Source organism: Mytilus trossulus, chromosome 4 (genome assembly GCF_036588685.1).
Source record: "Mytilus trossulus isolate FHL-02 chromosome 4, PNRI_Mtr1.1.1.hap1, whole genome shotgun sequence".
In the NCBI taxonomy this organism is placed as follows: Eukaryota; Metazoa; Mollusca; class Bivalvia; order Mytilida; family Mytilidae; genus Mytilus; species Mytilus trossulus.
In genome coordinates, this window is record NC_086376.1 from 85,863,309 (window position 1) to 85,882,195 (window position 18,887).

The following is an 18,887-nucleotide window of genomic DNA, read 5'->3' on the forward strand; positions in this document are numbered from 1 at the left end:
GAGATGGCTTCCATCTCAATGATATCTAGTTGCCAATTATAACATCTTCTTATTTTTATGTTTACAGCCTATTCCAGATATACCAAAAAGAGGCTATAAAGATAACAGAACAAGGCCGCCACCACCTCCACCAGCAAACGTCAAGGTTACTGTTGTCATGGCAACTGTCATCTGCTTCTATTGCACTGTCTTTTGCAGTTCAATAACATTTTGATTGAATTGACAAGACTATGAACTTATATCTATTTAATCTATTAATATACTTGTGAAATATTTGTGCATATCATTCTCATCTTGCATTTTGGCTCTGTAATTTTGTACCATAAAAAAAGGAAAGATAATTAACAGGCTATTATTTGAACTTGGAATTATTTTTAATTATGGAATTTGCTTGATTTCTTGTTATTGAACTTTTTAATAAATTCCATGTTTATTCTGTACTGAAATGTTCTGTGCTGTGCACAACACTTTCTATTATAAAGAAAATAGTATATTTTCAATAGAATCTACTGTGCCGTGCACAACACTATCTAACCAAAATATATTGTAAGGAAAGTGTTATTAACTGCTCAAAAGATTATTATACCAAATAAACATGGAATTTATGAAAAATTTTAAACACAAGAAATTATGCAAATTCCATAATTAAAAATAATTCAATGTTCAAATAATAGCCTGTTCTATGTCTTTTATATATAACACACATTGACGTTTTCATGTTTATCACTTTTATCTTCACATATCTTGGTGTACTTAGTAATTGTTTGAATTACAAATTTCTATATATTTTCTAAATTTTCTCAAAATTTCCTGAAGTTTTAACCATACTTGAAGTTCATTAATCATAAGTTCACTAAAATCATTCTGACAAGTTCATTATTTCTACAATTCAATTATTGCATGATTTTTATCTGTCATAAAATATAGCACATAGTAGCATTTATAATACAAATCTTCCCAAAAAAATAAAAACAAAAAGATGTTAAAAGTGTGTGTTTTATCCTTTCCTTCCTACACCCACCTAAATTCCCAACATTATTAAGTCGTCATTTCATATTTGTTTCGTTTAACAAGCATAACATAAAAAATAAAAATAAGTGACAATTTTTTTTAAAGTAGTTTAAAGGGTCACTAGCTAAGAGATATTTAAGATATTATTTTTTTTGTTCAGTCATTAATTGAAGTGAAATAGTGAAATAATACTTCAATTTTAGCAGCCAGGTTCACTTTTGTCAAAATAAGCTAAGAAACATTGATGATGAATTATTCACTTGCCAGTAAATAATTCTACCTCATTGAATCCCTATACATGCAAACTTCAATTTAACCCTTAGATAGTGATGGATAATGCATGAATTGTATGTGTTGATTTATTTAAAGGAAAAGAATGTCAACATTGAAAGTGAAACAAAATTGATTGATTGATTCGATCCACATTAAATCTTTCTTATACATGTAAAAACAATGAGTAACATATAGATTTTAATGGATGAAATAAAATTAAACAGACCTAGAAAAAATCCAATTGCAAGAGTTTCTATCTATTTCTATCTATATTTTTGTTTTTTTCACGTAAACATTTTTTGACCATTGGATGTCTTCAGAGGTCAACTTGATAGTTACTCAAATGGCGTCTAGACTCTAATACACACAAAACAAAGCTACATATTCTCAAGCCTATGCACTTTAAATTGTTTATTTTAGACTTTTTTTTATAATTTTGATAAATGTTTTACATAGTTGTAGATCAAGTATGAGAATTTGAGTCAAATCGGTGAACACTAATTTGATAGCTAGTGCCCCTTTAATAACCTTGCCTTGTGTCAGAATGCAAATTAACAGCAATTTTTTTTAAAATTATTTGTTTTTTGTGCATTAATTTATTGTTGTGCTAAATGTCATCTGCTAAGAATTATTATGTGTATAAATAAAACAAAAGAAGGACAAAAGAAAATAATGATAAAATTAGAAATGAAAAGTGTTCATTTAATTCTTTCAGATAATTCAAATATGTCATAGTTCTCACATGAACCAACATTCTTACGTGTTTAATTATAAATATGTTTAATTTGTTAATATTGTTATTCATGTTTAAAATATATCTTTCTGTGAAAGTTATCAATGGTTTCAAGACATATCAGATCTTCCATTTTTATAAAAAGATTTTTTTTTGCCCTCTTGTAACATGCAGTTTAATAAATTGAAAAAACGTATTACAAGCAAGACAGTTTTAAATGGTTGCTGGTATATAGATTTGAACCTTTTTTAAACAATGGCGTGTATTGTTGTAGCTTCTAGGCTGTGTTAAATGTGTAGTTGGTGTTATAGCAAACAGTATGCTTGCAGATATATTATGTACAATGTAGGAAGAATAAATAGATATCCAATGCTAGTTCTTTTTGTTCTTATTTAAGATATATATATATATATGCATGGTAAAATATTTTAGGTGAAAGATCAACGTACTTATAATGTTAGTCAAATTTTTCATATGAGTTTATGACTTAAAAATGATAGAATATTAGTTAAGGGCATGATATTGAAAAACAGAGAAGGGGTATTATGGGACAAATAATTATGCTTTATGAAATTTCAGGTTTGTTGGGGAAAAATCTTTTTCAATTTGATATGAATAAAAAAAAAATATCAATTAGTAATGACTAATTTTTTAGCTAGATAAAAGTGAGAAATTGTTGATTTCATTAAGTAAATATCAATAAAACATCTTTTTACACTTTCAGCCACTTCCTGAACCAGAAGTGGAAGAATTGTATGACGAGGGGGATGCAGGTGATATCTATGATGAGGCTGCCATGGGAGGAGCAGGTTCAGAGGTATACAATACAGCTTGATTAAGGATTGAATGTTAAAAAACAATATTAGGGTGTAAAAGCATCGGCCAAAGTACATATCAAAGAAGCCCTTCTATGACCAAAAGATGACGAGTAACGGAGTTATATCAAATTTTTTTTCAATACATTGTTGTGAGTTTGTGACTCTGTCATTTGAAGCATTTGCAGTTGCTTTGCATTTGTTGCCGAATCACCAAAAACTTTATGCTATCGTATTTTTAAAAATAATTTTCAATTGGAAAAATATTTTTCTGTTTTACCTTATAAATTCATTTATACATTATGCAAATATAGATGTGGTAGTCACCACTTGCCGATTGAGTCTGGAAGGTGGCAGGGTTTACCGAGAGAAGACAGAATCTGCCGTCTCTGTGACTCAAACGACATTGGTGACGAATACCATTATATTATGAATTGTGGATCTTTTATGTTTGAAAGAAAGAAATTGTTACCTACATACTGCTGGTCTAACCCTAATATCTATAACTTTGATCAACTGTTTAATTCATGTAATATTGTAATATTAGAAAAAACTATGTAAATTTATCAAAGTTATAAATGTGAAAGTCAGTCATCCAAGTTAATTTCATTGTATTGTTCACACATGCTTGTAAAAATTGTACCTTATAGTTATACCCCCGCTTTAAAAAAGGGGGGGTATACTGTTTTACCTCTGTCTGTCCATCAGTCCGTCTGTCCGTCGTACCGTCCATCAGTCCGTCCATCAGTCCGTCAGTCAGTCCGTCCCATGACACTTTCGTCACATTTTTCTCAGGAACTACAATACAAGGATTTCTGAAATTTGGTTTCAGGGTTTATCTAAGTCAGCTATACCGTGTGATGCGTTTTCAGATTGATCACTTGACAACTTCCTGTTTACCGAACACTTGTATGATTTTACACATGATAGCCAAGTTGAAAATTTTCGCCACATTTTTCTCAGGAACTACAATACAAGGATTTCTGAAATTTGGTTTCAGGGTTCATATAAGTCAGCTATACCGTGTGATGCGTTTTCAGATTGATCACTTGACAACTTCCTGTTTACCGAACACTTGTACGATTTTACACATGATAGCCATGTTGAAAATTTTCGTCACATTTTTCTCAGGAACTACAATACAATGATTTCTGAAATTTGGTTTCAGGGTTTATCTAAGTCAGCTAGACACTTGCATATTTTTACATTATTAATATTATCCACTTGCGGCGGGGGTATCATCAGTGAGCAGTAGCTCGCAGTTTTCTTGTTATATTTATGTATGTTCTCTATAACTATGTAATTGTAGTTTTATGAGAAATAAAGTATTTGTATTCGCAGTCATGAATGTTGCATTTTACTGAGAAATAAAATCTGACTTTGGAGTATTGATTCTTATGAACTATACATGAAATATAAATATTCTGTAATAATGTAGATTTCATCAATCAATTTTTGTTGTGTGTTTTTTCTTTAATGAAATTTCTCCAGATTAGAATTACTGTGTGTTCAATTTACATTTGAAAGTGTTCTGCTTGAGTTTTTGCTCACCTGGCCTAAAAGGACATTCTAAAAAGACATGTGAGGACCTCAAACCATTGTAGCTTCTTGTGCCTTTTCTTTTGACAAAAAAGTTTTTGGTTTCTGTTTCATCTACATCAATTATTGTTAAAGTTTGTTATAAAATAAGTAACATATTTTTAAATTTTGAAAATGTCAGAACCTATCAGACCAGGTTAATATTATACTGCTTATTAATTTTGTGTGTAATCATATATTGATTGACAAACTGATAATTAAAGAATATATTAGTTATATTTAAGAATTGAATGCTTCTTTTTGTAACTTCGTGGTGTGAAAAAGCGTTGACCGAAGTACATTTTGTATGAAACACAGAAGGGCTTCATTCTAAATATGTATGCATGGTCAATGCTTTTACAAACCTATGAAGTTACAAAAAGAAGCAATCTAAACTTATAATTACATTATTTAGCTATGATCATTAAAACACGAAATTTATAGTTTTTTATTTAATTCACCTGTGCGCTTTATTGTAGGACCATGTGTTATCATGAATGAAAAGTTTTATTGAATAATGCAATTGCTTAAGGAATAACATGTGATGTGTAAGTTAGCCAATCAGAATAAAGTATTATAATGAAACATACATCTAATGTAATTATTAAATTTTAATTGACCTTATTATTTTGCAAAGTATGATATAATACTTATTACAATTTTATAGGAAGAAGGTGAAACTTATGATGATGCTGAGATTGGAGATGCAGCTGATGTAAGACATTTAATTATCGTATAAAAATAGTTCTTATCTAAATAAAATCATCATAGATACCAGGATTGAAACTTTGTATTTTCGCCAGGCGCACATTTCGTCTACATAAGGCTCATCAATGACACTGAAACAAAAAAAGTTAGAAAGGCCAAATAAAATATGAAGTTGAAGAGCTTTTAAGACCAAACATTGTTGAAAGTTTTGCCAAATACAGCTTAGGTAATCTATTCCTTTGGCAGAAAAGCCTTAGTATTTTTAAAATTCAAAGTTCAAAACAGTGGATTTGTACTGTTGATCAAACAATCAATGTAAAATGAATTTTCAAATAAATAATGAAAAAAAAAATTGGAGAAGGAAACAAATAAGGGGAAACAATTAACAAAAAAAGATTAAAGTGAAACCAAATAAGAAATGGTGATAGCTTTAATATATTTGAAAACATACACTGTGAAACCAAGAAGGTGTTGTTCAAAGGAACAAGCATGCACAGTATACCTTATTTTTATATTATTCAATAAGACTCTGACATAAATTATTTTGTTTAAAGTAACTTAGTGTTGTTGTCTGTTGTAGCAACAAGAGGAGTATGCTGACTGTCAAGTTGAAGAAGTTGAAGTAAGATTTTATTCAGGAAAAATGTGAATCTTTTGCTTTGTATTATAGTTTACAAAGATGGAATCTTTTTATTTTATAGAACAATTAATTGTACATATACCAGAGATTTACATTTTTCCTCAGATCATTAGTTGTTGAAAGTTGTTATTTTTTTTTAAAGAAAATTGCCCATGTATATTTTAGGGAAAGTGTTTTTAAAATAATTAAAAATTACAAACTGTACCTGTACCAAATTCACCAAAGACATTGCAGTATTCAGTATTTTAACAAATGCAGTATTTCTTGTATTATAAAGTAGATTTCTGGTATATTGATGCCCATTATATATTTCTAACACTACTGAACACAAACTACATGGCGATATAATTATAACACATGCTCTTCAATTATATGTGTCTTGTAGACGGATTAAACAACTAATAGTAAACCATGTATTTCTTCATTTATATAGATACTGTGATTGGTTGATAAGACAATCTTTTAGTTTTTAACCTCTTTTTGATCAGTAACTCTTGTAACATTTATTGAAGTCTGCAGTTCTTACAAATAAATTGATAATACTAAACCAAAAAAAATAAATTTGTTTTCTTCTAATTTGTGAATAACTGTAGACCGCCTTATTAGATATATTGAATAAGAAATATACTGAAAATAAGGTAATGATTTATATATTCCCTCACCAGTAAATCATGTATTAGAATTTTTCTCTTATATATTGAATGATTCTAATTGGATTTTTTTTTTCATCTTAAGCCTCCACAAGAAAGCTATGATGAGTTTCAAGGTGTAGCAGCGGATGTAAGTATTATTTTGTAGACAGGATTCTTGAAAATGTACTGGAGTTGGTACTTTGTAAGTTAAAAAAGTTTCTTGAAATGATATGGGAATACCAGATTTACTGCTTATTATTTCAAGATTGTACATTATAACAATAGGGAAAAGGACGCATGATTTTATATGAAAAATACCACTATAGATTCACAGAAATCAACAAAAATTGGTATCCAACAAAAAAAATGAATCAAAAGTACTACTGTGAAAGTACTTTAATTCCTGGGTATCAATTTTCGTGGTTTGAGGAAAATTCACATGTTCCCGGGTTTTTAAATTCGTGGATTTTACGTTTCTAAAAATAAAAAAAAATAAAATTAAAGCCAGGTTACAAATAGTTTGGATTGAGGAAATTGCAAAGTAAACATTAATCAGTGTAAATCGTAGTGATAACACTTATTAACCCATGATGATTAAAGACCATTGAAGGTGTTAATAAGGCCATACACATGTCCCCAAAAGAAAACAGTAAAATAAACAAATGCTATAAACATATCTTGAATTGTCAAATAATTCTTATCAAAATCAAACCCAGCATGAAATTATAAATTCTCATATGTACGAGAACTACGAGGATATAAAATGAACACTTTATCATACTAGCATACCAATACTGGAAATTTGACTTTCATCGATCAAAAATATTTTTGAGAGAAGTAAATTATCAAAAGTTGTACAGTTTAGATATTTAAGATAAAATGGGTGTAATCATGCATGCGGTTGTAGTTCTATGACTGCTATTATAGAATTCTTAGATTTGGCGTTATTAAATATATTCTCTAGATCAGGTCAGTATTCAAACCTACCGATGGGGATCTTCTCATGTCTTGATTTGCACAATGGTTGTTTTATTTCGTTGTACACTTAAATTCGTGGATAAAGCCATCCACGAAAACCATGAAAATTGGTACCCCACGAATAAAAGTACTTTCACAGTATATACCTAGAAGTTGCTGATTTAATTCAGTGAAAAACCAGAAGCATTTATTTGAATATATCAACCTTTTTAATCACCTTATCCCCTTTGTTTTTTTTATTAAGCGATGACAGCCATTTATAACAATTATGTGATGATTGGAGTAATTATTGTATTTTTCCTTGCTTTTTGTAGGACACATATGAAGTAGAAGAACCCCAAGAAGAGGTTAGTACCTGTAACTGAGATTGAACAAGGATATTAATTATGATAAGAAAATCAAGACTCATTTATAGCTCACCTGGCACAAAGGGCTAGTTTGAGCTAATCCCATCACTTAGGGCCTATCATCCTTTACATCATTTTTTCTCTAAAAATGTATGGCCAATTGGAGAAAATGCAGCCACAATCATCCTTAGAGTATCTAGTTTTAAAAATATATCTGATGAGCCAGCTTGCCTTTATATAGTGTTGTCATGGCTAAAAATAAAACAAAAGGGATAAAAAGAAAAAAAAGAATAATTTTTTAGTGTCCCCTTGCTTGTAGTGTATGCCCTTATATTTTACAGTTATGTTTTTTTTGCTTTTGAGAGAGCTATCTATTAGTTTTTGTTATTACATTTTTTTTCTATTTCTTAAAATTTGAATTTAGGTTTTAAACTTGGTGGATAGTTGTCTTATTAGCATCATACCACATCTCCCTTTTTTATATTGATTGCAGGGTTTATTGCTCGTGCTGTGTGTATGCTGTAGAATGTGTCCCCCTGTTTGTAGTGTATGCCCTTACATTTTACAGTTATGGGTTTATGCTTTTGAGAGAGCTGTCTACTAAAAATTTTTATTATCACGTTTTTGCTATTTCTTTAAATTTTAAATTTAGGTTTTGAATTTGGTGGATAGGTGTTGCAATGGCAATCATACCATATTTTATTTCATATTGATTGCAGGGTTTGTTGCTCGTTCTATTATGGCTGCAGAATGTCTCCCTGTGCTTTAAATTGATGCCCTTGTATTTTACAGTTATGGGATTTCTGCTTTTGAGAGAGGTGTCTACTAATAGTTTTTATTATCACGTTTTTGCTATTTCTTTAAATTTTTGAACTTTGGTGGATAGTTTTCTCATTGGCAATCATACCACATTTTTTTTGTTTTTTTATAGACAGCTACTTTAGTACAAATAATCTTGATGTACAGTTCTAAAGATGCATATCAAATTGAAATGTACATTTATAAAGCTGTATATAAACTGTACATCTGTAAAGCTGTATATAAATTTTTCATCTGTGAAGCTGTATATAAACTGTATATCTGTAAAACTGTATATAAACTACATTTTTAAAGCTGTATACAAACTGCAACTGTAAAAATGTATCCACAGTTTATATACTGTTTTACAGATGTATATTTTATATAAAGCTTTATAGATGTACATTTTATATACAGCTTTATAGATGTACATTTTATATACAGCTTTATAGATGTACATTTATATACAGTTTTATAGATGTACATTTTATATAAAGCTTTATAGATGTACATTTTATATACAGCTTTATAATTGTACATTTTATATACAGCTTTATAGATGTACATTTTATATAAAGCTTTATAGATGTACATTTTATATACAGCTTTATAGATGTACATTTTATATACAGCTTTATAGATGTACATTTATATACAGTTTTATAGATGTACATTTTATATAAAGCTTTATAGATGTACATTTTATAAACAGCTTTATAATTGTACATTTTATATACAGCTTTATAGATGTACATTTTATATAAAGCTTTATAGATGTACATTTTATATACAGCTTTATAGATGTACATTTTATATACAGCTTTATAGATGTACATTTTATATACAGCTTTATAGATGTACATTTTATATACAGCTTTATAGATGTACATTTTATATACAGCTTTATAGATGTATATTTTATATAAAGTTTTATAGATGTACATTTTATATGCAGCTTTATAGATGTACATTTTATATACAGCTTTATATACAGCTTTATAGATGTACATTTTATATACAGCTTTATAGATGTACATTTTATATACAGCTTTATAGATGTACATTTTATATAAAGCTTTATAGATGTACATTTTATATACAGCTTTATAGATGTACATTTTATATACAGCTTTATAGATGTACATTTTATATACAGCTTTATAGATGTAGATTTTATATACAGCTTTATAGATGTACATTTTATATACAGCTTTATAGATGTACATTTTATATAAAGCTTTATAGATGTAGATTTTATATACAGCTTTATAGATGTACATTTTATATAAAGCTTTATAGATGTAGATTTTATATACAGCTTTATATACAGCTTTATAGATGTACATTTTATATACATCTTTAAAGATGTACATTTTATATACAGCTTTATAGATGTACATTTTATATACAGCTTTATAGATGTACATCTATAAAGCTGTATATAAAATGTACATCTATAAAGCTGTATACAAAATGAACATCTATAAAGCTGTATATAAAGCTGTATATAAAATGTACATCTATAAAGCTGTATATAAAATGTACATCTAAAAAGCTTTATATAAAATATACATCTATAAAACTGTATATAAAGCTGTATATATGTACATTTTATATACAGCTTTATAGATGTACATTTTATATACAGCTTTATAGATGTACATTTTATATACAGCTTTATATACAGCTTTATAGATGTACATTTTATATACAGCTTTATAGATGTACATTTTATATACAGCTTTATAGATGTACATTTTATATAAAGCTTTTTAGATGTACATTTCATATACAGCTTTATAGATGCATATTTTATATACAGCTTTATAGATGTACATTTTATATACAGCTTTATAGATGTATATTTTATATACAGCTTTATATACAGTTTTATAGATGTATATTTTATATAAAGCTTTTTAGATGTACATTTTATATACAGCTTTATAGATGTACATTTTATGTACAGCTTTATATACAGTTTTATAGATGTACATTTTATATGCAGCTTTATAGATGTATATTTTATATGCAGCTTTATAGATGTACATTTTATATACAGCTTTATAGATGTACATTTTATATACAGCTTTATAGATGTACATTTTATATACAGCTTTATAGATGTATATTTTATATACAGCTTTATAGATGCATATTTTATATACAGCTTTATAGATGTACATTTTATATAAAGCTTTATAGATGTACATTTTATATACAGCTTTATAGATGTACATTTTATATACAGCTTTATAGATGTACATTTTATATAAAGCTTTATAGATGTACAGTTTATATACAGTTTTATAGATGTACATTTTATATAAAGCTTTATAGATGTACATTTTATATACAGCTTTATAGATGTACATTTTATATAAAGCTTTTTAGATGTACATTTCATATACAGCTTTATAGATGTATATTTTATATACAGCTTTATAGATGTACATTTTATATACAGCTTTATAGATGTACATTTTATATACAGCTTTATAGATGTACATTTTATATACAGCTTTATAGATGTATATTTTATATACAGCTTTATAGATGCATATTTTATATACAGCTTTATAGATGTACATTTTATATAAAGCTTTATAGATGTACATTTTATATACAGCTTTATAGATGTACATTTTATATACAGCTTTATAGATGTACATTTTATATACAGCTTTATAGATGTACATTTTATATACAGCTTTATAGATGTACATTTTATATAAAGCTTTATAGATGTACATTTTATATAAAGCTTTATAGATGTACATTTTATATACAGCTTTATAGATGTATATTTTATATAAAGCTTTATAGATGTACATTTTATATAAAGCTTTATAGATGTACATTTTATATACAGCTTTATAGATGTATATTTTATATAAAGCTTTATATACAGCTTTATAGATGTAGATTTTATATACAGCTTTATAGATGTACATTTTATATAAAGCTTTATAGATGTAGATTTTATATACAGCTTTATATACAGCTTTATAGATGTACATTTTATATACATCTTTAAAGATGTACATTTTATATACAGCTTTATAGATGTACATTTTATATACAGCTTTATAGATGTACATCTATAAAGCTGTATATAAAATGTACATCTATAAAGCTGTATACAAAATGAACATCTATAAAGCTGTATATAAAGCTGTATATAAAATGTACATCTATAAAGCTGTATATAAAATGTACATCTAAAAAGCTTTATATAAAATATACATCTATAAAACTGTATATAAAGCTGTATATATGTACATTTTATATACAGCTTTATAGATGTACATTTTATATACAGCTTTATAGATGTACATTTTATATACAGCTTTATATACAGCTTTATAGATGTACATTTTATATACAGCTTTATAGATGTACATTTTATATACAGCTTTATAGATGTACATTTTATATAAAGCTTTTTAGATGTACATTTCATATACAGCTTTATAGATGCATATTTTATATACAGCTTTATAGATGTACATTTTATATACAGCTTTATAGATGTATATTTTATATACAGCTTTATATACAGTTTTATAGATGTATATTTTATATAAAGCTTTTTAGATGTACATTTTATATACAGCTTTATAGATGTACATTTTATATACAGCTTTATATACAGTTTTATAGATGTACATTTTATATGCAGCTTTATAGATGTATATTTTATATGCAGCTTTATAGATGTACATTTTATATACAGCTTTATAGATGTACATTTTATATACAGCTTTATAGATGTACATTTTATATACAGCTTTATAGATGTATATTTTATATACAGCTTTATAGATGCATATTTTATATACAGCTTTATAGATGTACATTTTATATAAAGCTTTATAGATGTACATTTTATATACAGCTTTATAGATGTACATTTTATATACAGCTTTATAGATGTACACTTTATATAAAGCTTTATAGATGTACAGTTTATATACAGTTTTATAGATGTACATTTTATATAAAGCTTTATAGATGTACATTTTATATACAGCTTTATAGATGTACATTTTATATAAAGCTTTTTAGATGTACATTTCATATACAGCTTTATAGATGCATATTTTATATACAGCTTTATAGATGTACATTTTATATACAGCTTTATAGATGTATATTTTATATACAGCTTTATATACAGTTTTATAGATGTATATTTTATATAAAGCTTTTTAGATGTACATTTTATATACAGCTTTATAGATGTACATTTTATATACAGCTTTATATACAGTTTTATAGATGTACATTTTATATAAAGCTTTATAGATGTACATTTTATATACAGCTTTATAGATGTACATTTTATATACAGCTTTATAGATGTATATTTTATATAAAGCTTTATAGATGTATATTTTATATGCAGCTTTATAGATGTATATTTTATATGCAGCTTTATAGATGTACATTTTATATACAGCTTTATAGATGTACATTTTATATACAGCTTTATAGATGTACATTTTATATACAGCTTTATAGATGTAGATTTTATATACTGCTTTATAGATGTACATTTTATATACAGCTTTATAGATGTACATTTTATATACAGCTTTATAGATGTATATTTTATATACAGCTTTATAGATGCATATTTTATATACAGCTTTATAGATGTACATTTTATATAAAGCTTTATAGATGTACATTTTATATACAGCTTTATAGATGTACATTTTATATACTGCTTTATAGATGCATATTTTATATACAGCTTTATAGATGTACATTTTATATACATCTTTATAGATGTATATTTTATATTCAGCTTTATATACAGTTTTATAGATGTATATTTTATATAAAGCTTTTTAGATGTACATTTTATATACAGCTTTATAGATGTACATTTTATATACAGCTTTATATACAGTTTTATAGATGTACATTTTATATAAAGCTTTATAGATGTACATTTTATATACAGCTTTATAGATGTACATTTTATAAACAGCTTTATAGATGTACATTTTATATACAGCTTTATAGATGTATATTTTATATAAAGCTTTATAGATGTACATTTTATATACAGCTTTGTAGATGTACATTTTATATACAGTTTTATAGATGTACATTTTATATACAGTTTTATAGATGTACATTTTATATAAGCTTTATAGATGTACATTTTATATACAGCTTTATAGATGTACATTTTATATACAGCTTTATAGATGTACATTTTATATACAGCTTTATAGATGTACATTTTATATACAGCTTTATAGATGTACATTTTATATACAGCTTTATAGATGTACATTTTATATAAAGCTTTATAGATGTACATTTTATATACAGCTTTATAGATGTACATTTTATATACAGCTTTATAGATGTACATTTTATATACAGCTTTATAGATGTACATTTTATATACAGCTTTATAGATGTACATTTTATATACAGCTTTATAGATGTACATTTTATATACAGCTTTATAGATGTACATCCGATATGCATCTTTAGCTCTGCACATCAAGATTACTTGTACCAAAAAAGCTGTGTAGTATCATAGAATCCCTTAAATATTGATAGACACAATAAGATTGGGCAAATATGTTCAGAATGTCAAAGAGATCAATACCTACTGCCCATTTTTACAAAACTATCAGACAGCTGTAATATAATTTTTTGGGTCTGTCATATATCATGTATACCCACTTCTTGTTCCTGATACTTTGAATCTTTCAATTTATTTAATGAAACAATGTTTTTCTACAAATATTTCTCCAACACTGTGTAATAGAATGACTTCATATTTGATCAGCAGCTTGATAGAAATGAGTTGTAGCATATAAGTGCTTTCTGGATCTTGCAGAAACTGGTGTTCTGTTTTGCAATATTTTGAATTACAATAGGGGGTAATGCTAAGTACTATAATATGTGCCTTCTTCTTACTACCTGGAATCATAATTAAAAAACAGAAAAATATTCTAAATAAAAATAAAAAAGAACAATAGAAAAAAGCCCACTATGGCAGCAGGTCACAGACTAGAAATGTCAGCAAATTGTATGTCTTTAAGCATTGGTAGGAAATAGTTATACATAGATATGTCTAACATACTGAAGATTCTTTTAATAATACATGTACAATGTTTGAAACATAAGTGATAAAACTTGTTGGTATATTTTACATAGGAGATTGGATTAATGGTAAGTTAGACGGGAACTGTTTCAAGTAGAGGCTTTTTTTTTGGTTAATCACTAATATTAATATGTACATGCATTATATATTAAGTAGGCTTTTAAATTAAATTATTGGAGAACATTCTATACAATATATAATATATCCATGAAAGGTTTTTAGATTAATATACAGCTAGATAAAGAAATGTATCAATGTGAGAAAAATATTACAACTACTTTGATTTTATTCAGCCTGCTAAAAACATTTAATGGTACTTCAAATTATTTTTTATTTCTATACATATATTGCAGGGTTTTTCAGCACTTTTTTAGAATTATCATTTTTTTTTAGAACTTATTAACCTATTACACAGTTAGTGTAGGTTTTGTTTTTTCAATACAGTTATAGAACACAAATAATTTTAGATAAGCTTTTTCTTAATTTTTTTTCTTCTACATTATTTAAAATCCCTTTGTTGGCTTATTAATTTTATGGATTGACTTTTTCACTCATTGTTATGAAAAAATATTTAGTTTTGTCTTCAACAATAGATTAACGTATGAACTTAAATTAACATATTCCAAGATAAAAGTTATTTTTTACGGGTATAACACATGACTGTGTCACTGTGTATCTTGAAAATTTCATCCCAAATTTCCCATAAAGCCCCTCCCCCTAAATATTTTAATTGTTTAAAACATAGTGTGTTTATGTTAATTTCATTGTTTACTCTTCATACCAATTATCATGAAACTTCTCAGGTTTAGTACCAATGTACATCCAAAGCACCTTTTGAGATTCAAAATCATTGTGACTATGAAATCCCCATAAAAATTGAGTCCATACCTCCAGAATTTATTTGCTCATATAATAATATGTCAAGAATCAAAGAAATTTTCTTGATTTTGAGATGTCTGTTCAAAATTCAAATTCACAGCTTACCTAGATAATGCACTTCCATGTCTCTTATCCACATGCCTAGCCAAGCATCACACCTTTAATGATATTAAATATTATTAAATACTGCTGGAGGCTGAGAGAAAATATAACCAAGGAGGCTGAGAGAAAATATAACCACCTACTTGCATTAGATATGATAATACAAGATGAACAAAACCACAGTGATCTTAAAATAACATAGTGAATGAAAACAGGGAACAACCTAACCAAAGAGCAGAAAACAGCCCAAGGCCACAAATGGGTATCAAAGACAGTGAGAAGATCTTGCTTGCATATTATGGCCAGATGATACAGTAACATAAAATTTCAGTAAAGAATTCCTCTTCGTTATAAAAAAACACAGTATTGTATTGCATTGAAACTTGAATAAAAAAGTATATTATATTAATTCCTAACTTTTTTGTGTGGACACAGAATAATTTGACTTTCTGTTCAGGATACATTTTGAAGTTTACTGCAAGTGTTCAATTCCACACAATAAAATACAACTATTTACAATCCTTAACTGGTTATAAGGGTATAGCAATGCAGATCTGTCTGACTCCTAACAGTTGTGATAATTAACTTTTCTCATTCATTGTTATTAACTAGACTATGAAACTTCTTGTTGTGCAGTGTGCAGTGGGTGACATTTTTATGCTTCTTTTTGTACTCGCTGGTTTTTGGAATTTTTCAATATGTTGAATGAAAAAACATATTTTCTTCAAATTTTTCTCAGGAACAATTTCATAAAAGTCTACCAATTGGTGTCTCAAAGTATTTGTAAGTTGACAATTTTTTTCTTCAAGTATATGTATTGGTAACTTCTGTAGAATTTTTCACTGAATGTATGTCTTTTAGAAATATAAACATGGCTGTATTTTGTATTTTTCACAATATAGACATATATAAAACTGTATAGTTTGGTGATGAAAGTATTTTTATACTGAAGTTCCAGTATTTTGGTCAGTTAGGTTGAAATAAGGAAACAAAGATTGCAAGAGATTAACTACGATGCAAGGTCCTCATGGGTAGTCAAGACTGATAAAAACCAGCCTTATCGTCGCTAGATATTGTAATTATTTCCACTATGAGAATTAATTCTAATTTAGTTTCTGACATTTTCAGTACCAGGAATGTGACGTAGGAGCACCAGTATCAGAAGAATTGTATCAGGTAAAATATGCACGATGTCAATAAATAATTTTGAGGATTTATCATACAAATGACAAATTCATTGCCAATCATTTCTAAAAGTATAATTAGAAAATTAATGCAATATTTCAGCAGTAGTCAAATTTAAAGCTAATAGGTATATATTTTAAACACATTTATACTAAGAAAGTTCAAAGTGAAGATAGGTCAATAAATTACTTTACCTTCAACTTGATATGATGATTCCTGTTATGGTATTTATACTTTTAAGTATCAAAACTTACATGTCTGTTGAAATCTATAAAAATATATATTATCACAGCTTTTCATCACAAATAGTTATTAATTTTTACAATTTTGTTGACAGATTGCTGATGATGAGACTCCCCCTCCTCCGGCCCCAGCCCCACCAATAGCAGCAGCTCCAGCACTTCCACCACCAAGACCTGTAAGTATTGGTTATTGATGATGAGACACCCCCTCCTCCGGCCCCAGCCCCTCCAATAGCAGCAGCTCCAGCACTTCCACCACCAAGACCTGTAAGTATTGGTTATTGATGATGAGACACCCCCTCCTCCTGCCCCAGTCCCTCCAATAGCAGCAGCTCCAGCACTTCCACCACCAAGACCTGTAAGTATTGGTTATTGATGATGAGACACCCCCTCCTCCGGCCCCAGCCCCTCCAATAGCAGCAGCTCCAGCACTTCCACCACCAAGACCTGTAAGTATTGGGCAGTGTTAACAATTGCAATTGATAGAAAAAGCTCCCTTTTGATTTAAATTTTAGGCTGTTTTTTTTAAATCACCAGCTTTCTCCAGTATTTCTTAATTGATATCCTCAAAACTTTATATTATTGTGAGGTATTGTGAAAGGGAGCCCCCTTCCAATTTTTGGAATTTTTCTGTGTTTTGTTTCAGAGTTATGAAACTCTTTACATTTAAGACAATTTTCACAAATCACACTTAAACTCCAGTATTCCTGGACTGATTTCATCAAAACATCACGTTATTGTGGGAATTGATAAAAGGAGGTTCCCATGTGATTTTTTTTTTAAGTTTGTCGTTCCAGAGTTATAACTAGGACTTTAATTATCAGATTTTAGTATATATTTCACATTTTGTACTTCATTTTGCTTAGACAAATACAAACTGTTTGATGGTTAAACATAACAAACATTTTGATTTCAACAGTTTCCTCAGGTATGTTTTTCTACAGACCCATTTTATTTGCTTTTGATTATAGTAAATTCCTTTGAAATATCCCATTTTTTATTACAACGATTTCCATTTGTTCCATTTGCACTATAAGGTTTGTGTCATGCACTCTCAATGCAGCTGTTTATTATGTCTTTTGATAACATAGTTATGTTTATGCAGAGCACTGTTTTTTCTTTGCAAAGCAGTGGAATGTCTTTGCGTACCATAACAATTTTATGTCTTTTCATTGCTTATTTAAGTCGTTGCATACCATATTTAAAGTCTTTGCATTGTATATTTGTATCTTTGCATAGCACTGTTATGTCTTTGCATGATTTTTTGACTTTGAAAAGCAATTTTTGTCCTTGCAAAGAATTTTATGATCATTAAGTTAACACAATTTTTATACAGAAATGGTATAACTCCAACATTCACCAAATATGTTTTTTACCCAAACCTTCAAGAAATATGCAGGTGCAATGCAATGACTTGTTTAAGAAATGGTATTAAGTTGTTTTTTTGTGGTTATTTACAGAAAGATATAATTAAATATTTTGAAGAAAAATTATTTGCATCAATTTTTGTGAGTACTTTATGGTTAAAATGTGTTAGTTGCATGTTTAGTATTGGTGAGTAATTCCCGTTTAGTGTTCCTACAATGTATGGCATTTGGTTAAACCTAATTTTTAATATCTGTTGGTGTTGCCATAAGAATAATTCCACCAAGTCGTTATCCTTTTATCCTGTGTTGAATTAACAGTCTAAAAAATATGCAGAACTTATTTTTGCACATAATAGAGAAAAATGTTGCCTGCTTAAGATTTAGTTCTTTCCAGTACTTTAGTGTTTTCAATGTTTCATTGCATATAATAATAAAAAAATCATTGCTGTCAATACAAGGGAAT

At 27.6% G+C, this 18,887-nt stretch overlaps 1 protein-coding gene across 6 annotated transcripts in view; it reads left to right on the top strand.

Annotated features, from left to right (window-relative positions):
* The window catches only part of LOC134716211 (B-cell linker protein-like), a 56,263-nt gene that overhangs the window by 14,155 nt on the left and 23,221 nt on the right, over positions 1–18,887 (top strand). For 5 of the 6 annotated variants that reach the window (XM_063579058.1, XM_063579061.1, XM_063579063.1 and 2 more), the window contains exons 5-12: positions 68–145; positions 2,742–2,834; positions 5,078–5,125; positions 5,699–5,740; positions 6,494–6,538; positions 7,683–7,715; positions 16,759–16,806; positions 17,153–17,233. In XM_063579058.1, the coding sequence (XP_063435128.1) occupies positions 68–145; positions 2,742–2,834; positions 5,078–5,125; positions 5,699–5,740; positions 6,494–6,538; positions 7,683–7,715; positions 16,759–16,806; positions 17,153–17,233 (468 nt within the window). The remainder of the gene's footprint in view (positions 1–67; positions 146–2,741; positions 2,835–5,077; positions 5,126–5,698; positions 5,741–6,493; positions 6,539–7,682; positions 7,716–16,758; positions 16,807–17,152; positions 17,234–18,887) is intronic. The other variant, XM_063579062.1, reaches the window with a different exon arrangement.